This window comes from Bufo bufo, chromosome 4, assembly GCF_905171765.1.
Source record: "Bufo bufo chromosome 4, aBufBuf1.1, whole genome shotgun sequence".
In the NCBI taxonomy this organism is placed as follows: Eukaryota; Metazoa; Chordata; class Amphibia; order Anura; family Bufonidae; genus Bufo; species Bufo bufo.
The window spans coordinates 55,466,179-55,488,670 of record NC_053392.1 but is presented as its reverse complement, the minus strand read 5'-3'; the positions used below and the strand labels follow the sequence as shown (position 1 = coordinate 55,488,670).

The window sequence follows — 22,492 nt, the reverse complement described above, 5'->3', positions numbered from 1 at the left end:
TCAGTACACCCCTAGGACAGCCCTCTAAGGGGTCTAGTTTCTAAAATGTGGTCACTTTGGGGGATTTTAATCATTGTCATACCTGTCTGCTTGCACAAAATTGGTTCAGTGCAGGAAAACATGCTGTGTCTCAAACTTTTAAAAATATGGTTAAAAGTTCAAAAAGCTGTAAGTTTTTTAAACTGTTAAAATGAAAAGAAAAAGCATGTTAAAATTGCTTTTAATATAAAGTAAACCTATGGAAATATAAATCTGATAACATGTTTGTACAGTATGTACAATGCCTTTCAAAAGTATTCACCCCCTTTGACTTTTTTTATATTTTGTTACATTGCAGCCTTAAGTTCAATGTTTTATTAATCTGAATTTTATGTGATGGATCAGAACACAATAGTCTAAGTTGGTGAAGTGAAATGAGAAAAATATATAAACAAAACTATTGTTTAGAAATAGAAAACATAACATTGGCATGTACGCATGTATTCATCCTCTTTCTTAGGAAGCCCATAAAAAGCACTGGTGCAACCAAATACCTTCAGAAGTCACATAATTAGTGAAATGATGTCACCTGTGTGCAATCTAAGTGTCACATGATCTGTCATTACATATACACACTTTTTTTGAAAGGCCCCAGAGGCTGCAGCACCTAAGCAAGAGGCATCACTAACCAAACACTGCCATGAAGACCAAGGAACTCTCCAAACAAGTAAGGGACAATGTTGTTGAGAAGTACAGGGTTAGGTTATAAAAAAATATCCAAATCTTTGATTATTCCCAGGAGCACCATCAAATCTATCATAACCAGATGGAAAGAATATGGCACAACAGCAAACCTGCCAAGAGACGGCCTCTCACCAAAACTCACGGACTGGGCAAGGAGGGCATTAATCAGAAAGGCAGCACAGAGACCTAAGGTAACCCTGGAGGAACTGCAGAGTTCCACAGCAGAGACTGGAGTATCTGTACATAGGACGACAATAAGCCGTATGCTCCATAGAGTTGGGCTTTATATCAGAGTGGCCAGAAGAAAGCCATTACTTTCAGCTAAATACAAAAAGGCACATTGTGAGTTTGCGAAAAGGCATGTGGGAGACTCCCAAAATGTATGGAGGAAGGTGCTCTGGTCCATCTTCATCCATCAAAGAAAATGCTATGTCTGGCGCAAACTCACATCACCCAAAGAACACCATCCGCACAGTGAAACATGGTGGTGGCAGCATCATGCTGGGGGGATGGGAAACTGGTCAGAGTTGAGGGAAAGATGGATGTTGCTAAATACAGGGATATTCTTGAAACCTGCACAGAGTGGTGCGTGATTTGAGGCTAGGACGGAGGTTCACCTTCCAGCAGGACAATGACCCCAAACACGCTGCTAAAGCAACACTTGAGTGGTTTAAAGAAAAACCTGTAAATGTGTTGGAATGGCCTAGTCAAAGCCCAGATCTCAATCCAATAGAAAATCTGTGGTCAGACTTAAAGATTACTGTTCACAAGCGCAAACCATCCAACTTGAAGGAGCTGGAGCAGTTTTGCAAGGAGGAATGGGCAAAAATCCCAGTGGCAAGATGTGGCAAGCTCATAGAGACTTATCCAAAGCGACTTGGAGCTGTGATTGCCGCAAAAGGTGGCTCTACAAAGTATTGACTTTAGGGGGTGAATAGTTATGCACATTGACCTTTTCTGTTATTTTATCGTATTTGTTGTTTGCTTCACGATAAATAAAAAAAAAAAACATATTCAAAGTTGTCGGCATGTTCTGTAAATGACATGATGCAAATCCTCAAACAATCCATGTTAATTCCAGGTTGTGAGGCACCAAAATATTTAAAAAAATTCAAGGGGGTAAATACTTTTGCAAGGCACTGTATGTGTATATCTGATATATTGCAGTTAAAATGCGCAAAAATGCATTTCAAAAATATTTTTTTTGTGTTTTTAGTAAATATATGCAAATTGCATAGGTGTAATTTTATCAATTAAATAAAGTACAATATGTGAGGAAAAAACAATGTCAAAATTACTTTGATGTGCAATACCGTTAATGAGTCTCATAAAGTCACACATACCAGATTTCTAAAATCTGGCTTGGTCATTAGGCTTGGTCATTAAAGGGTTAATGGTCAGTGCAGACATATCAGGGGAAGAGAAGAAGGAAAGATGAAATGTTTGGACAATCAGACTTGGGAAAAGATGCCTGGAGTATTAATGTTCAGTGCAGACATACCTGGAGAGGAGAGAATTGTGTGATGGTCAGTAGGCAGTGATTAGAGATGAGTGTTGGAATTCGATCCGAATTTCAGGATAAATTCGATTTGCCACGAAGCCGAATTTCCTCCTGCTTCGTGGTAGCGAATCGTTTTAATATGAAATAGCGTAAAAAACAAAATCATACTTACCACCTCCATTTGCTCGTGATGGGCCGGTCGCCGCCATCTTGATTGAAGATCTCAGTCGAAATCCCGTGCATGATGACGTCACCTCGGGCCACGCAAGATTTCATGACAGATCTTGAAGCAAGATGGCGGCGGCTGGCCCATCGCGAGCAAATGGAGGTGATAAGTTTGATTTAATTTTTTTTTAATGTTCATTTTACACTGTTTTTTAACTGAGATGCCACGATCGTGCACAGTACAGACCAAAAGTTTGGACACACCTTCTCATTCAAAGAGTTTTCTTTATTTTCATGACTATGAAAATTGTAGATTCACACTGAAGGCATCAAAACAATGAATTAACACATGTGGAATTATATACATAACAAACAAGTGTGAAACAACTGAAAATATGTCATATTCTAGGTTCTTCAAAGTAGCCACCTTTTGCTTTGATTACTGCTTTGCACACTCTTGGCATTCTCTTGATAAGCTTCAAGAGGTAGTCCCCTGAAATGGTTTTCACTTCACATGTGTGCCCTGTCAGGTTTAATAAGTGGGATTTCTTGCCTTATAAATGGGGTTGGGACCATCAGTTGCGTTGATGAGAAGTCAGGTGGATACACAGCTGATAGTCCTACTTAATAGACTGTTAGAATTTGTATTATGGCAAGAAAAAAGCAGCTAAGTAAAGAAAAACGAGTGGCCATCATTACTTTAAGAAATGAAGGTCAGTCAGTCAGCCGAAAAATTGGGAAAACTTTGAAAGTAAGGGCTATTTGACCACGAAGGAGAGTGATGAGGTGCTGCGCCAGATGACCTGGCCTCTACAGTCGCCGGACCTGAACCCAATCGAGATGGTTTGGGGTGAGCTGGACCGCAGAATGAAGGCAAAAGGGCCAACAAGTGCTAAGCATCTCTGGGAACTCCTTCAAGACTGTTGGAAGACCATTTCAGGGGACTACCTCTTGAAGCTCATCAAGAGAATGCCAAGAGTGTGCAAAGCAGTAATCAAAGCAAAAGGTGGCTACTTTGAAGAACCTAGAATATAACATATTTTCAGTTGTTTCACACTTGTTTGTTATGTATATAATTCCACATGTGTTAATTCATAGTTTTGATGCCTTCATAGTCATGAAAATAAAGAAAACTCTTTGAATGAGAAGGCGTGTCCAAACTTTTGGTTTGTACTGTATGAACGCGGCATCTGAGGGGTACAATAACGGGTGGTGGCGCTATCGCAGCTCCCTGTCATTGCACCCGCTACTTACAAAGAAATGCGCTCCGTGACAAAGTAATTCGTTACAAAGCAAATTTTTTTGTAAGGTTCGGCAAAGCAGCGAATCTAATTTTCTAAAACTTCGCTCATCTCTAGCAGTGATGACAGAGTGGATTCCATATCCATAATATTACATCCTGGTATAATTCAATATGTGCACTTAAAGAGTTGCACTTAAAAGACCAGTTGTCAGCTAAGTATCCAATAGGCAAAGCAGGAATGTACAAGTGACAGTGAGTGGTCAGGAATAAACAGGATAGAATAGGTCAATAAGTATAAGAAAATATACAGCATTGTAAATTGAGCCCACAGCTATCTGAATGGCTGGGTCAGGGTAATAATTTTGGACTTTTGTCACTCATTTCTACATTTAACATTCCTTTATTTGTAGTTTGTACAAATAAAAATGAAAAAAAAAAATAAAAGATAAAAAAAGAGCACTGACGAATGTAGAATAGAAGGATGTGTTTATTGGTAAAAACATAAAATATATACAGTCATGAACATTCTTTTAGCCCCAATCTTAAAGGGGTTATCCAGGAAAAGATATTTATGACTTATCCTCAGGATAGGTCATCGGTATCAGACCTGTGGGGTTGCAACACCCCGGACGCCCGCCGATCAGCTGTTAGTGACATCACTGTACATTGGTCAAGTCAATGAGGCTGAGCTGCAATACCAAGCACAGATGCTAAACAAAGGATGGCACTGTCCGTGGAAAGCTGCCAGGAGCCTGCATCGCTCCGGTGAGCGCAGCAGCTCCCTGAAACAGCGGATCGGCAGGGGTGCTGGGAATTGGACCGCTACTGATGTCATAATGATGATCTATCCTGAGGATAGGTCATCATTATCATTCCCAGATAACCCCTTTCATTATTTTTAAACATAATCTGGTTCTGAGTCTCTCATCTCAATTTTTTACAGAATTACATTCACCATGGATCTGGTCATGGTTCTCATCTCCATCATCGTCATCTTACTTTTGGTCAATGCTTTCAAGAATCAAAAGCAAGGAAAGAACGAACATTTCCCACCTGGACCAACGCCTTTACCGATCATTGGAAATATGCACATAATGGACATAAGAAGACCTCATAAAACGTTTATGAAGGTAATAATAAATGACCACTTTGTTCACAGGGTATCATGTAATAAGGAAATGGAGGAATTGTTAACAGGCCAGTTCTGAGGAGAAAGCTAACCGTTTCCGTAATATTTTCATGAGGACAAATCTTGCCCTCATACCATACTGTGTGCATTGCATGTACACCCATCCATCTGAATGCCCAATAATGCAGTGATCGCTGATGGGCAAATCTCTGGATGACTGGTTGAGATCAGCTGCTTAACAGTGATGGCAGTAGATAGACCCAAAGAAACAGTGGATTCAATGTGATAAGAGGCCAAAAATGAAAGGAAAAATCTAGGAAATATCTTCAAATATGAAAAAGTCTAATCAAAATTTTACAGGACTTCCCAAAATCCTAACATGGTAAATACAGCATAACAAAGTAAAAGATGACTGGGTGTTGGCAATATCGGTCAGAAAGTGGCACATTATAGTTGATGAGAACTGGTTGCTGTATCCTGGAAAACCCCTTTAACCTCGCGTTCCAATAGCCACAACTTTTTTAATAGCAGGGTAGCAGGGAACTTACCATGGCAGGCCTGGAAGTCTTCTGCAGCGTCCAGGTGCAACGTGCCTCCCCCAGAGCCGATCGTGTCCCAGGTTTATCGCAATGCCGAGTGGTGTGGTGCGACCTCAATAGTTTTCAGTGTGTCTCACGGTGCTCCTACCTGGATACCGTCGCTCCCCAAGGCTTGGCTCCGAAGCAATAAAGGTGATGAGTAGTGGTGGAGATGGAGAATAAATCGAGTCCAGACCTTTATAAAGTTCAACAGCTTTACTTGAGTAAACTTGCATCCAAACAATATGCAGGCTTTCTCTTGGTTGCAGCAGGCTTTGGCATAAACTGGCAGGTAAACTTGAGTACTCTTATTTTTCTCTCTGCTGTGCTAAACTCTGCTCTATTTTGGCAGTTGGGCTTTCGATCTGTGAGTGGGGTGCCTTTGGCTGTTGACCCCCTCATGACACTATGTAGGTAAATTTGCAATGAGTCGAGGTGCTGTATGAGCTGCTTTCCTCTGGAGAGACTCCTGCTGCAGCAGGGGGGCCTCCCCTAGCAGTTGTATCATGACCAGTCTGGATCTGACGTAGCCCGGACTTAGACTGACTAGACACTTCCTGCTGCCCCTCTCTTGGTAGGAAATGGGACTAGCCTACTTCTTCCCAAAAGGGGGAGGGAGAACGGAATGGTAAATTCTATCTAAAATATAATATCTAAATATCTAAAGATAGCAACATTAGGAATGCACATTGTAGGAGGACCTGGGATAAATACACAGATGACATTATTGTTAGACATTAGATACTGTAGCAGGGTATAGGAATGGTAATACTACTCTGGGGTATTACAGAGGCAGCCATGCTGTTCCCCGTCATTGTGGCCAGGTGATGGCTGTATGATACAGCCGGCACCCACCACATTTGGAGTGGGCTCATTGCAGCCCACTCCATACATTCACTCAGCCACCATGACATACAGGTATATACCTGATTTATAGCAATTGCTGGCAAATTAATTCAGGACGAATCAAATTTCTTGTCGAACTTTGGTGAATCGGCCGAATCAAGTTTTTTGATTGCAGCATTGCAGCAGCCTGCTCGATACATTAAGTCTTTCTTGATAAATTTTATGCTTAAGACCCTCTACTATTTTTGTATTTCATCTTTGGACTGGTTGTATCTTACCTTTGTTTTTGTAAGTGATATCTCCAGAACTGAACACGGTCCTCTTGATGCAGTGTGCCTAGAGCTCTATACGGCAGGATCACAATTTACCTTTCTGCTGGTTATACCTCTAGCTATGCAGCCAGGCATCCTCCTTGCTTTCTTTATGACCTGGCTACATTGGCCACATTCTGAAGTTGTCGACCCCTAAGGCCCCTTTCACACGGGCGAGTATTCCGCACGGATGCGATGCGTGAGGTGAACGCATTGCACCCGCACTGAATATCAACCCATTTATTTCTATGGGGCTGTTCACATGAGCTGTGATTTTCACGCATCACTTGTGCGTTGCGTGAAAATCGCAGCATGCTCTATATTCTGCGTTTTTCAAGCAACGCAGGCCCTATAGAAGTGAATAGGGCTGCGTGAAAATCGCAAGCATTCGCAAGCAAGTGCGGTGCGATTTTCACGCATGGTTGCTAGGAGATGATCGGGATGGAGACCCGATCATTATTATTATTTTCCCTTATAACATAGTTATAAGGGAAAATAATAGCATTCTGAATACAGAATGCAAAGTAAACTAGCGCTAGAGGGGTTAAAAAAAAATAATTATAATTTAACTCACCTTAGTCCACTTGATAGCGCTGCCGGCATCTCCTTCTGTATTCTTTCTTTAGGACCTGGGTAAAGGACCTTTGATGACGTCACTCCGGTCATCACATGATCCATCACCATGGTAAAAGATCATGTGAGGTACCATGTGATGACCGGAGTGACGTCATCAAAGGTCCTTTACCCAGGTCCTAAAGAAAGAATACAGAAGGAGATGCCGGCAGCGCTATCAAGGGGACTAAGGTGAGTTAAAATTGTTTTATTTTTTTTTTAACCCCTCCAGCGCTAGTTTACTTTGCATTCTGTATTCAGAATGCTATTATTTTCCCTTATAACCATGTTATAAGGGGAAATAATACAATCTACAGAACACCGATCCTAAGCCCGAACTTCTTCACAGAAGTTCGGGTTTGAGTACCAAACATGCGTGATTTTTCTCACGCGAGTGCAAAACGCATTACAATGTTTTGCACTCGCACTGAAAAATCGCGGGTGTTCCGGCAACGCACCCGCACATTTTCCCGCAACGCCCGTGTGAAAGAGGCCTAAGGCCTCTTTCACACGGGCGTCATGGATTTGGGCCGGATAAGATGCGGGTGCGTCACGGGAAAGTGCACGATTTTTCCGCACCAGTGCAAAACATTTTAATGCGTTTTGCACGCGCGTGAGAAAAATTGGCATGTTTGGTACCCAAACCCGAACTTCTTCACAGAAGTTCGGGCTTGGGATCGGTGTTGTGTAGATTTTATTATTTTCCCTTATAACATGGTTATAAGGAAAAATAATAGCATTCTTATTACAGAATGCTTAGTAAAATAGGGCTGAAGGGGTTAAAAAAAAATAAAAAAATTTAACTCCCCTTAATCCACTTGTTCCCGCAACCCGGCTTCTCTTCTTTCTTCTTCTTTGAGGAAAAGGACCTGTGGTGACGTCACTGCGCTCATCACATGGTCCGTCACATGATCATCACCATGTTATTAGCTCAGTGACGTCACCACAGGTCCTTTTACTCAAAGAAGAAGAAAGAAGAGAAGCCGGGCTGCGCGAACAAGTGGATTAAGGTGAGTTAAAATGTTTTTTATTTTTTTTAACCCCTTCAGCCCTATTTTACTAAGCATTCTGTATTAAGAATGCGATTATTTTCCATTATAACCATCCCGATCATCTCCTAGCAACCATGTGTGAAAATCACACCGTATCCGCACTTGCTTGATTTTCACGCAGCCCCATTCACTTCTATGGGGCCTGCGTTGCGTGAAAAACGCACAGTATAGAACATGCTGCGATTTTTAAGCAACGCACAAGTGATGCGTCAAAATCACCGCTCGTGTGCACAGCCCCATAGAAATGAATGGATCCGGATTCAGTGCGGGTGCAATGCGTTCACCTAACGCATTGCACCCACGCGGAAATCTCGCCCGTGTGAAAGAGGCCTTAATCCTTCTCTTCTAAAGTCCTAACACAGAACTGCCCAAATGATTCTCAGATATAGGATCCTTTCACCCCAGGTTATTATTTTACATTTTAAAACATTAAACTGCGGTTTCTCCTGTTTTGACCATTTCCCAAGTAAAATTGAAATATTTTCAATATCTTGGACACCTCCAGGAATAACTTCCCTATTGCACACTTTTCTGTCATCAGTAAACAGGCAAAGCTTGCCTACTAAACCTTCTCTTGTCTCATTTAGGCCTCATGCACACAACCATATCCATTTTGTGGCCCAAAAACCTTGGATCTGAAAAAATACAGATGCGGATGTTGTGATGTCCTCATTTTTTGAGGACCCATTATCTTCAATGGGTCCGTGATCCGCATTCTGTGGACATATTCTATATTTTTGCGGAATGCACATATGGATGATCACAACGTAGTGGTTTATTGGGTTAGGGTTAGTTGGGCTTTACATCTGAAAAGTTTGCAGCAGCGAACACATCTATATTTCTTTGACTGAAGTTACTGATTCGCAGTTAGCCATAATTATAGTTCGCCCTTACCTGTCCATCTCTGGTCTATAATGTCTACTGGGACTTGTAAGAATATTGTATGTTAAACTTTAAATAGCTATAAGCAGGCACCTGCTATAGACATACAGTCCATGGAGGGCGGAAAATCATTTTTTTGTGGCACCTGGTAACTTTATAATCATTCTTGTATTCACAGTTGGCTAAGGAGTACGGCACAGTCTTCAGCATCCAGACAGGAATGTCAAAATCTGTTGTCCTATGTGGTTATGATACCATTAAAGATGCTTTAATCAACCATTCAGATTTTTTTTCCGAAAGACCACTTTCACCGCTTTTTAAAGAAACAACAAAAGGATATGGTAAGTTTTATGTCTCTTTCAGCCCTAAACTGTTTGAGGGTGGGGCGGGCGCTGAATAAGTCAAGAACTTCATAGTGCTGGCTAGCGTCATAAAGTAGCACAGGTCCTCCTGAGTCCTGACACTTACTAATGCAGCGCTGGACTCAGGACAGGAGTCTGTCAACCAGTGCAACTGTAGGATATTTGTTCCAGGCCCCGACAGTGGGCGAGATTTATCAAAACTGGTGTAAAGTAGAACTGGCTTAGTTGCCAGTTGCACATTAGTTGATCAGGTGCACATTCAGCTTCTGCGCCATGGGGTGAGTGCACACATACTCTTGTCTTTTTGCCATCTCCACGGTGATCGATTGCTGTCGATACAAGTGACGAGGAGTAGTAGTGGGAGGAGAGTCAGGAGCACTAGACAATATTGAATTCGATGGGATGGAAAGACAGCTTCCTTCTACTGACCCTCACTGCTGGAGAGGGTGTGCGGGTCGTTGAGAGATGCAGCGCTTGCTGCATCATGCTCTAACAATAAATGAGTAGCACAGTTTTCTCATGCCACTTTATGGTGACGCCCCATGTGTTGACACTGTGCTCTGTAGCACCCCAATGATTTATGATGCCCCTTACCATTATAATGCTCCCACTGTAGTGCCCCCACTATTTATAATGCCCCTATAATGCCCCACCACCACCAATATACAATCCAGTGGAAATAACATCACACCCTCTCTCCAGCCCCCTCCAACATACAGTTCCATGTAAATAAGGCTACTTTCACACTCGCTAATGTCACCAGCTTAATACCCATTTTTCAGGTGACAGAAACCCTTTAAAGTGTAACTGCCGTTTCATTTTTTATTCCCTAATGGTATAGTACACCCTGCTGTATAAGTGCTTTTGTGCTTTAAAAATAAAATGTGATCATTTTCAGTTACCTGCTAATAACTCCCACAAATGCATGCTACTTTCCTATTCAGCAGCTCTCATCTCACAGCGTTACCATGTGCAGTCAATCTTCTCCGTATTATAACAAGAGATGCTTGAGCTCGGGGAGGAGGACCTCAGCCCTAACAGCCTTGAGCTGGGCTGGGGCAGAAAGTGGAGGCCTGCTTTAGATGGTGATATCTTCTCAATGGTAGCATCTAGAAATATGCAGTCCAGGCTTTTATACAAGACCAGAATGACAGCTCTAGTCCAAGCAACAGAGGAGAAATCACTGTTAGAAATAGTCGGGAATAATCGTGAGTAAAATATGCTTTTACTTTCACTTCCAGCTTCAATCACAGCATCCCAATTTCTATCATTGATATCTTCCCCTGTACTGAACAGATATATGTCATTCTTGGAATGTCAGCTTTTAGACAATACAAAGCCCATATTTTTAGCTGGTACCAATCCAGAGATATAAGCAGCTAAAGCAGCCCCCCTCCCCTCCCTGTCAGTCTGGAAGAGAATGAAGGACAGCTGGCTATTAAGAGGCTAAAATAAATGTTTACTGATTTAATGTAATTGCAGGGCTTGTCTCTGGTTAGCTGTATGTGAGGATACACATTGCTCTGGGTACTGTGGGAAGTTATCTGCATTCTGATTGGTCCTGCTAGTTCATGTGAGGAGAGCAAGGGCTTATGGGAAGTGAGGGAAATAGGATAGCCTCAAGGAAGGGCAAAGATCATCACAGGAAGAGCAGCAGAGGAAGTTGCTGAAATAGAGGCACAGAGAAATATGGTTGCTAAGGGCTGAATACAGATATCAGAAAGGTAAAATTAGCCGAAAAATGCAGCTTCATGAATATCTTCCCTTCAGCATCACATACTGTATGTTAGGAATTTCATTTTTGGTAGTGAAATGGCAGTTACTCTTTAAGAATGGACACACTGTCAGTTCTCAATGGCCATTTTCAACCATTTGTGCAAATAGATGAATTTCATTGGCTATTCCCAACCCCTGCAGTATGCATGATGTACCCTATAGTGGCCCCATTGCAAATAATGCCCCCATAGTGGCACCCATCATTAATATTGCCTCCATAGTGGCCCCCAGCATTTATTTTTAACAATTCCTCACTAGAGGCAGTAGGACCTGATACACACAGTGTCATCATGTCATTTCATTACACTGGGAGAGCAGGTCCTGCTGCATCCAGTGAGGAGTGAATGTACCCATGTGTCCAAGAAGTTGAGGGGAGTATTGTTTTTACTTTTCTGTTAACCCCTGAAATGCCATTTTTTCCCTCAGTGTACCTGTTTTTATTGGCCATTAGTCAGGTGCAATCCTGTCCAAATGGCCGTTAAAAATGGTCCTATTGATTTCACTGCCAAAAATAGGATTTACTATTTTTGAAGGCTGCTATTCACTGGTTGTAAAAAAAAACAGAAAAAACAAAAACATAAATAGCTCCTTTAATTTGATGTAAAAATGGCCACGTTACAGCCATGACTTAAACAGCCATCAGTCAGCCATTTTTTTTTATATCTGTGTGCATTTAGCCTAAATAACATCGCTCCCCTGCCTTCAGCCGCCTCCAACATACAGTCCCATGTAAATAACATCCCTCCCTCTCCCGGCCTCCTCCAAAATAGAGTTCTGTGTAAATAACATCTCTCCACTACTGTCAGCCCCTCTAGCACACAGTCCCATGTAAATACCATTCCTATATTCCCCAGCCCCTCCAACATACAGTTCCATGTAAGGGCTCATGTGAACATATTTTTTTTCCGTGTCCGTTCCATTTTTCTTTTTTTTTTTTTTATGGCCTGTATGCGGAACATTTCACTTCAATGGGACTGCGGAAATGACTCTGGGTGCATTCCTTGTCTGTATGTCCACATGTCCACAAAAATATAATACAACATGTCCTATTATTGGCTGCATTATGGACAAAGAGAGGACTGTTCTATTCGGGGCCGGATGTTTTTTTTGCCGATCCGCAGTTTGTGAACCGCAAAACAACCAACGGTCATATGCATGGGCCTTAAATAATATCACTACCTCCACCAGCTGCTCCAATTTACAGTCCCAGGTAAATAATATCACTGCACCCCCCAGACGGTTCCAATATACAGTCCTATGTAAATTAGATCGCTCCCTCCAGCCACCTCCGATATACAGACCCATGTAAAAAAAATATATATCCCTCCCTCCTGCCACCTCCAATATTCAGTCCCATGTAAATTACATGACTCTCTCCCCCTACATCCTTTAACATACAGTCCCAGGTAAATAACACCTCTGCAGGCACAGCAGGGGTATAAGAGGAGAGAACTACATTTCCCAGCATTTACATGGCCCACACATGAAATCCATCTCTTCTATACTTACTTCTCATTTCACAGACATCCTCACAGGCCTAATCACGGGAACTTATGCTCTTCACTTCTGAGCTCCATCCCCTCCTACATAGATCACATGGTGATGACATCATCACAGGTCCTTCATCACCTCTCTGTTCTGCCTCTAGCACTGATGACATCACAGGTCCTTCAGCAACTGCATTGTAAGTCCTGCTCTAAAGTCAATGCTGTTGCAGAGCGCTACAGTCAAAAACGCCCCACCGGTGACAACATTAACCCGTTGGAAGGGGTTGGAGTGTAAAAAAAATTCAAAAGTAAAATGAAATTAAACTCTCTCTGCTGCTGCCGCCCCCTTTTTAAGCTCTTCCCTAGGCACCGGCCCTCGGGTGCCTAATGGGAAATACGGCCCTGACTAAAACCCACTTAAAAAAATGAAGAATTCTCCACTCAAGTTACTGTATGTTGCCCTAACAGATATTTAACAAAACTGACAATAATGTATAATTCATGCAGTCAGTTTGTTAATTCTGGTTATGGGGCTAAAGAGCTAGCTGCACTCCCTCAGCGACCAGAGCCGCTTCCCAAAACATAGCCGTGAGACATGCAGACCAGATACTCAAAAGTAAACCCCGGTGTCCGTAGATTGTCTGTCTCAAATTCGGACTTAACAATGTGAGTAGACAACTGACTGCAGTGCTCGCTGCATGTGGGGAACGCCCCAAGCCGCTTGTCAAAACTCAGCCATGAGACACGATACCAGTTGCCCGTGACAAACCCCAGTCTGTGGAGACTGTCTCAACTCAACATGATCAGCATAACATTAAACCAACATCACATCAATATCACAGTTCTGTGGACAGGACAATTTATAACATCTAAGACTCATACGTTTTTCTAACGTATCAGAAGAACAGAAACATAAATAGTGATGTTAACTCATTGCCACTGTTGCTGCCCATCCCTCCACTCTGGCATGGGGCCACTTTTGTTACAGTTAATGCCACTATTACTGCTTGCACCATCCTCGCCACTCTGTCATAGGGTCACTACCGCCGCTGCTGCTGCTGCCACCGTCCCCAGTCTGTCATGGGGCCAGTATTTTCACGGTTATTGCCACTGCTGCTGCTGCCGCCTCCGTCGCGACTCTTTCGTCAGGCCACTACTGCTGCTGCCACCATCCCCACTCTGTCATGGGGCCACTACTGCTGCCACCATCCTTACTCTGTCATGGGGCCGCTGCTGCTGCTGCCACCGTCCCCAGTCTGTCATGGGGCCACTATTTTCACGGTTATTGCCACTGCTGCTGCTGCCGCCTCCGTTGCGACTCTTTTGTCAGGCAACTACTGCTGCTGCCACCATCCCCACTCTGTCATGGGGCCACTACTGCTGCAACCATCCCCACTCTGTCATGGGGCCACTACTGCTGCTGCTGCAACCATCCCCACTCTGTCATGGGGCCACTACTGCTGCTGCTGCCACCATCCCCACTCTGACATGGGGCCACTACTGCTGCTGCTGCCACCATCACCACTCTGTCATGGGGCCACTACTGCTGCCACCATCCCCACTCTGTCAGGGGGCCACTACTGCTGCTGCTGCCACCATCCCCACTCTGTCATGGGGCCACTACTGCTGCTGCTGCCACCATCCCCACTCTGACATGGGGCCACTACTGCTGCTGCTGCCACCATCCCCACTCTGTCATGGGGCCACTACTGCTGCTGCTGCCACCATCCCCACTCTGACATGGGGCCACTACTGCTGCTGCTGCCACCATCACCACTCTGTCATGGGGCCACTACTGCTGCCACCATCCCCACTCTGTCAGGGGGCCACTACTGCTGCTGCCACCATCCCCACTCTGTCATGGGGCCACTACTGCTGCTGCTGCCACCATCCCCACTCTGACATGGGGCCACTACTGCTGCTGCTGCCACCATCCCCACTCTGTCATGGGGCCACTACTGCTGCTGCTGCCACCATCCCCACTCTGTCATGGGGCCACTACTGCTGCTGCTGCTGCCACCATCCCCACTCTGTCATGGGGCCACTACTGCTGCTGCTGCCACCATCTCCACTCTGTCATGGGGCCACTACTTGAATCTTGGAGCACTGCACGGTTAAGTACACAGCGATAAATTAAACCTGATGCTTTTATTGACCTGTAATACTGATGCACAGTAATTCCACTGCTAACAGAAGGGATTAGCTATGAGTCTTGCGCTGCACAGTGATGTAGATGGCGATAAATTACACCTGTAGTGACAATTAGTGACAAAATTTGGAACAAATTTAATTTCTTGAAGAACTTTGGCGAATTGTTCCAATCAAATTTTTCCAAACTTCGCTTATCTCTAGCTACTATTATCCTGTCCTGATCTAATTTTGCCAATAATATTCAATCATGCCCATGCGATATACTGTATATGCTTTACTGTAACATTATTGTACTCTACTATATGGACCTTCTCCTCGACTCTCCCAATAGGATGTCACACAGCTACTCCGAATATTATTCTGGCTCAAATGATAATACCTCTAAAGTGTCGCGCCTCTTATAGTTGTTTATTTTTTACTATTATTTGCTATCACTAGTAGTAGCTTTTTTTGCATTACCACTATCTATTTGGACTTACTTTGCATTACATATCCCCTTTTTTTGATATTTTGTGTTTTTGAGCAACTATTTCTGTATTATTGACTACCGTTATTATATGTGAGAGGCTGATTATAGGACTGGTAAGTGCAATTTATTGCTCCCCGCTATCATCCATTTCAGACCGGGGAGAGGATGACTGTTGGACAGGGGAATATGATCTATTGTTTCCTTTTATCAGCTATTTCAGGCTATGGTTCCCGTCCCAGCCGATTGCTTTCATAGGCCACAGGCCTGAAGCCCATAAGGCCTTAGGGCGGCACAGTCAGTCATGATGTGATGACATAATCACGACCTCCTGCTCCGGGTTTTAGGCAAAGCAAATACGTCATTGCATCTGCCTGTGTCAGGATGTAGGTGGAGTGATGATGTCATCACTAGAGTTGAGCGAACCAGAACTTCAAAGTTCGGGTTCGTACCAAAATTTTCGAGTTCGGGTACCCGGACCCGAACCTGGACTTTTTCACTGAAGTTCGGGTTTGGTGTTCGGGTGATTTTATTATTTTCTGTTATAACATGGTTATAACGGAAAATAATAGCATTCTTAAAACAGAATTCTAAATAAAATTGAGGGGTTAAAAACAACAAAACAAAAACTCACCTCATCCACTTGATCGCGCAGCCGGTACCTTCTTTTCTTCAGGACCTTCAAAAGGACCTGCGGTGACGTCATCACACTCACCACTTGGTGAGCGCAGTGACGTCACCGCAGATTCTTTTGCAGGTCCTGAAGAATAGAAGATACCGGCTGTGCGATCAAGTGGATGAGGTGAGTTTTGTTTTATTTAACCCCTCAATAGACATTTTATTTAGCATTCTGTTTTAAGAATGCTATTATTTTCCATTATAACCATGTTATAACGGAAAATAATTAAGTGAAGTTTAGGTCCCCATTGACTTAAATAGGGTTCGGGGTGAAGTTCGGGTCAAGTTCTGGTCCCGAACACGAACTTTCACCTGAAGTTCGCCCCGAATCTAGAGAACCCGAACTTCTACGGGTTCGCTCAACCCTAGTCATTCATCACCATTGCCCTCTTCGGGATCAGGCAACACCTGAAATAAGCTTGTCATCACAGTGGAGGTGTGGTATTTTGATGTTCTTTTTTAAATGTGTCACTAATACTGGGGGCACTACTGGAACAATTATTAGGGACACTATAGGGGCAATGTGAATTTCTAGGGACACAACAGCTCAGCAGATAGTATCACCTACTGTAGGATAGCACTGGGCACAACAGACACATAATTGAGATAAGACAGTGCAATAAAACTGTGGCTTTCTTAGAACTGGACAAGGTGTCCAAAGGTGAAAACAAAGTATGTAGATAAGGAAATTGGAGCCGCACTGGGGGAACTATGAGATTTGTCAATCTAGTGGTTGATTTTTTTTCTATTTGCTTTAACTCTGTGACCCTGTGTGTGGTGTTTGGTTTTCTGTGCCAGTAGGCTCAAAGATCCTTGTAGGATAGTCTAAAAATACAGAAAAGAGTTTAAAACATCCAGTATGTACTGTACAAACAGAAGTAAAAAGCGGTCAGTCTAAACTAGTATGAATATGGAAGGAAGAATACAATTAGGACTGTCCTTGTAAACTTAGTAAAATGCAGGATACTAGTGTGAGGGGGGGGGGGGTCATGGACTTTTCACTTTTTGCTTGTGGACCCTCTGGAGGATGGTGGACTAAGGTAAGAGGATGTTTGGTGGCTGGTGCTTATTCACCCTCCTACCTGCCCATGAGCTGGATGATTGGCCAGAGGGAATAATGAAAGAGAAAGTAGAGGAAAAGGGGGTTGGTAGTTGTAGTTGCTAGGGCCATGTGTGACGATCTCTACTCTCCTCACTTGTGCACGATCCCCATCTTCTACTGGCGTCTGCTATCTGCCACTATGCATGTGCAAAAAAAAAGAATGGAAGCCTGAGAGCAGTTCAACATAACACAGCTCAGCAGAAAGTATCAATAGGATTAGATAGATGCCTTTTTTCAGACTGTATCGCACATGATAGGATTAGATACATGGCTTAGCAGACAGCATCATACACAATAGGATCAGCACACTCTTCTCCTGAAATTCTCTGTGCTGATGGGGACTCTGATTTTTCCACTATGTAACTGTCAGTCTGTGACCTCCCACAAGATCTGCACACTGCTGGGAGGATCCTGCTTCTGCCACAATAGGAATTAGATCAGCAGACTCTTCTCCTGAAATACTCTGTGCTGCCGGGCCCCTTCTCCTTCCACTATGTAATTTAGGATTAGATACAGCAGCTCAGCAGACAGTATCACACAATACCATTAGATACAGCAGCTCAGCAGACAGTATCACACATGACACACCTCATCAAACAGTATCACAGAGAATATGATTAGACACTTACCAGACAGTATCACACATGATATGATTATATACAGAAGCTCAGTAGACAGTATTATGCGTATTATGCATATTTTCCCCTACGTTTAATATATGCAGTGGGAACAAAATGGATGCAAAAGCATAGTCTGGCAAAAAAGGTATATCTTAATTAGGGATGAGCGAACCCATGGAAGGTTGGGTTCACGGGGTATGGCTGAACTTCAGGTCAAATTTCTGGTTCGGGACCCGAACTTGACCCTGAACCCCATTTAAGTCAATGGGGACCCGAACTTCACTTTATTATTCTCCGTTATAACATGGTTGTATCGGAAATTAATAGCATTCTTAAGACAGAATGCAAAACAATATGGCCATTTAGGAGTTAAAAAAAAAATCACCTCATCCACTTGATGGCGCTGCAGCAGTTTATTTTAACTTCACTGAACAGGACCTGCCAAAGGACCTGCGATATGCGTGATAACGTCACAATGTGGTGCGGTGATGTCATCACGCATATCGCAGGTCCTTTGGCAGGTCCTGTTCAGTGAAGATAAAGAAGAAACTGCTGCAGCGCCATCAAGTGGATGAGGTGATTTTTTTTTAACTCCTAAATGGCCATATTGTTTTGCATTCTGTCTTAAAAATACATGGTTATAATTGGAACTATGGTTATATGAGAGGTACATACCTTATGGGAATAAAAGGGTAAGGAACAAGAAAAAAAACAAATGTGGATAAATAGAAATGTAAAGAAAACAATAAATGACAAAAATAAAGCATTTAAATCCATAAAAGAGGAGGGTAGCGAGGAAGCACTGCATAACTATAGGAAAAAAAGTAGAATAGGTAAAAGAGAAATAAAAGCAGCCAAACTAGAGTCTGAGAGATTCATTGCCAAAGAGTAAAACTAACTCTAAAATATTCTTCAATTATATAAATGGTAAAAAGTATAAATCTGAAGGTGTCGGCCCTTTACAGGAGTGATAACAGCAATGAGGAGAAAGCAAAGCTATTAAATATTTTTTCACTGTATTCACTGAGGAAAAGAATGTAAAAGTAAATTCCCCATTAAAAGTGCCCTGTCTAAACCAGGAAGAAGTACAGCGGTGTCTTAAAAAGATTAAATTAGACAAATCACCAGGACCAGATGGCATACACCCCCGTATCCTAAGAGAATTAAGTAATGTCATAGCTAGACCCTTTATTTCTGATATTTAAGGACTCTATATATTGACAGTGAGTGTTCCACAGTATTGGCGCATAGCAAATGTGGTGCCAATATTCAAAAAGGTTCCAAAAAAACCTTTTTTTAACTCCTAAATGGCCATATTGTTTTGCATTCTGTCTTAAGAATGCTATTATTTTACGATATAACCATGTTATAATAGAAAATTATAAAATCACCCGAACACCGAACCTGGGTCCCCGAACTCGCAAAGTTTAGTACTTTTCAGTTCGGGTTCGCTCATCCCTAACAGTGATGGTCACAAATGTGGTCACCGGGAGCAGGCAGTTCATAGAACAGCCACCGGCGGCCTTCATCGGGCCGTTCTCGCAACTGCCTGCTGACCGCATTTGTTTCAGACAGGCTCCCGACACAGGCACAGGTAAGGGCTTACCTGTGCATCGCCGGACTTGTGAGCCAAGATGGCAGCCCACATGTGTTCGTTGGCGAACACTGCGAACTGGCCATCACTGATCCCTAATCTTAATACATACTTTTTTTTTCTACAACGGAACTGTATTCCATCCATCTGAGGCATCCGTTTAACATATACTGTATATATTTTTGCATACGTTAAACGTAAGACAAAAACGTGATGTGTACCCATCCTATTTTCACAGTTGTAATTCCATTACCAGGTCTTGACCTAACAACTCCGTATCCAGGTATTAGCTAGTAATATAATGTGCTACCTGCTGTCTAAACAGTTGTATTACAGGTACATTAGGTATTTGTAGTTGAGATATTGTGTTAGAATTAGTTAGGCACTACATTTCGTGTCACACAGATCTGGACATCTTGAGATAAATGAGCAGTTAAGTGAGGACACCACTGTATCGTTTTCAGATAATGCTGCAATTCAATTGCTACATAATATCACCAGCATTATGTGGTTCCCATCATCAGGGCCCCTTTGTAAATTACAGTTTGGCATATTTATTCCATTCAGGTGTTGTCTTCTCCAATGGAGAGAACTGGAAAGTGATGAGAAGATTTACGCTCTCAACCTTACGAGATTATGGAATGGGAAGAAAAACCATAGAAGACAGGATCATTGAGGAATCTGAATGCTTAATCCAGAAGATAAGATCATATCAAGGTCAGTGATGGAAATTCATCATTTCCATAGTAGTACATCACCCCATAAAGTACTGGTTCCATACTGTAACTAGAGTTGTGTAAGGGATGTTCTGCCCAAAGACATTTATGGAATATCCACCTCTCAGACACCCGCCTATTGGAGGAGAGGGGATCCTTATGTGAAGTAAAGCTGATCATGATTGGGCATGGCTTGTGTCACTGAAGTCCATGGGACTTATAGGATTGACACATGTTCCCATTGGTTTTAATTCTCATTTCGAAACATACAGTATATATATATGACATATATGTATCTATCTCCATCTCTCTCTCTTTGTGTATATACTTTTCCACATTTTCTTACAATACATCCACAAGCTTAAATTTATTTTATTGGGATTTTATGTGCTAGAACAACACAAACTAGTAGGTATACATTAAGTGAAAATGTTTGGAGTGTGGTGTGCATTTGTAGGACAACACTTTGAAGGACAACCCTTTGCTGCAATTATAGCTGCAGGTCTTTTGGGGTGTGTCTCTACCAGACAATAATATGAGAGGAATGATGTCGTTCATGCCACAGTTGTCCCATCTGACAAACATTGTGGCCTCTTCAAATGGCTTCAGCACTCAACAGGCGTCTTGGATGAGCTGCTACTGCCTGGCCTCTAAGCAACACTTTCTCCCAGCTGCTGAGGCTCTCTGGTGCATGCAGGCCTGTTAAAATGTGAAGTTTCACGTATTGCGCCAAAATATTAGCATCATTAGTGCCGATTAGCACAATGGCGAATATATTGGAGCACTCTAACTGCATATAAAGCCATTTTTAATGTTCTGCCGTGCCAACCATTTTCTCCAGACCTACACCTGTATTTCGAGAGCATTATGCGAATATTAAATTGCCGATTTTTCGCAATCAAGAAAATAATCTGAAATTCGCGAATATAAGATGAATTTTCACCCAAATATTTGTGAAATATCGCTAATTCGAATATAGCCCCTGCCACTCATCACTAATGAAGTTTAACAGCAGATTTACTTTGAATAAACGTTTCTTCCAACAGTTACAGGCTTTGTCTTGGTTCCAGCAGGCTTCAGCATGAAACTGGCAGGCAAACTCAACCCTGCTCTATCCTTCTCTCACTCTGCAGTACTTGACAAGCTGACTTGTTAACTTGGCTTCTTCTCTAGGCTGCACTTCACTTTGTAGTCAGACTTATCTTCAGGCAAGGAACTTTACTCCTGGCTCCTGAGGCTTTCGGCTTCTGCCTCCATGGCCAGCAGAGCTTAGGGTGCTCCGGCTGGCGAGGGCACATCCAGCAGGGGGTAAACTACACTCCCTCTGATCCCACTCTTCCTTTAGGAAGTAGGACTGTCCCACTTCTCTCCAGAGGAGGGTTAGAATGGAATGGAGAGTACAGCTCTCCCTTGTTTTCTGCCACCTGCTGGTGAACCGGGCACATTACATATGAACAGTTACATAACAAAATAGGAATGCGCATTGTGGAGGACCTGGACAAAATAAAGACAGTAGAAGGGTGCAGGAGTGGTAACACCACTCTGGGGTCTTACATCACCATGAGCAGCAAAGGCCACAGAAGTAGTGGCAGCAGCCATTTCAACATGATGGAGCAGTTTTTCCCTGTGCCGCGCCTGGCTGAAGCCAGTCAGAAAGTCGACAGCTCCGCCCTCAGGCCTACCTAAACTATGGCCAGTATCTGTCGCGCACACAGTTCCCTGACCCCATGGATTTCTGGGCAGGCAGACTGGAACACTGACACACATGCTCTCTATCTTCTTTCTTTCTCTGCCTCCAATTTCAACTTGAAGAGTGTCTTCATCACCCAAACAAACCAAATTGTCCTCCGCCAATGTCCAAAACATCACTTTTGTCCAAATGAACCAAGCCTGGATTCAGAAGGATTTTCACATTCCAACTGATTCCAATGTTGGTTGTGGCGCATCTTACCACTGTTGCTGTCTGTCTGCCTATTATCACGTTCTGTATGGCTGCTGCTGTTTGCATCATGTTACTAATGCCTCTCAATCGTCAGTTTACATGTATTCAGTTTCCACACGTTTGAAATTAAAAAATTCAGAATGTCATTGCTTACAGAAAAAAAAAAAAAAAAAAAAGGAAATTTGGGGGGTGGTTAAATTTTAGCAGCATAAATGTACAAGATTACTACGTTTGTTTTACTACTTTAAAAAAATAAAAATCTACATTTTCTTTGCATTACTGTCTTCTGCCAGCCATAACTTTCTTATATCTTGGTCTACAGAGGTGTAAGAGGGCATTTTTGTGGTATGGATTACTTTTTGATCACAGTTATTAAATTTTTGGGGGAGCAAGATGACAAAAAATGGCGAATCATGTGTTCTTCATTTTTTCCGTTATGGCGTTCACCGTACAGGAATTATATTTTTATATTTTAATATTAATATTTTCAGACCCAGCGATAACTAATATGTTTTTTTTAAATATATATATATATATATATATATATATATATATA

At 42.6% G+C, this 22,492-nt stretch overlaps 1 protein-coding gene across 4 annotated transcripts in view; it reads left to right on the top strand.

Moving 5' to 3' along the window:
- LOC120997250 (cytochrome P450 2K6-like) overlaps nt 1–22,492 on the top strand; it is a 127,801-nt gene that overhangs the window by 36,186 nt on the left and 69,123 nt on the right. For all 4 annotated transcript variants that reach the window (XM_040427257.1, XM_040427256.1, XM_040427259.1 and 1 more), the window contains exons 2-4: nt 4,576–4,762; nt 9,221–9,383; nt 19,846–19,995. In XM_040427257.1, the coding sequence (XP_040283191.1) occupies nt 4,576–4,762; nt 9,221–9,383; nt 19,846–19,995 (500 nt within the window). The remainder of the gene's footprint in view (nt 1–4,575; nt 4,763–9,220; nt 9,384–19,845; nt 19,996–22,492) is intronic.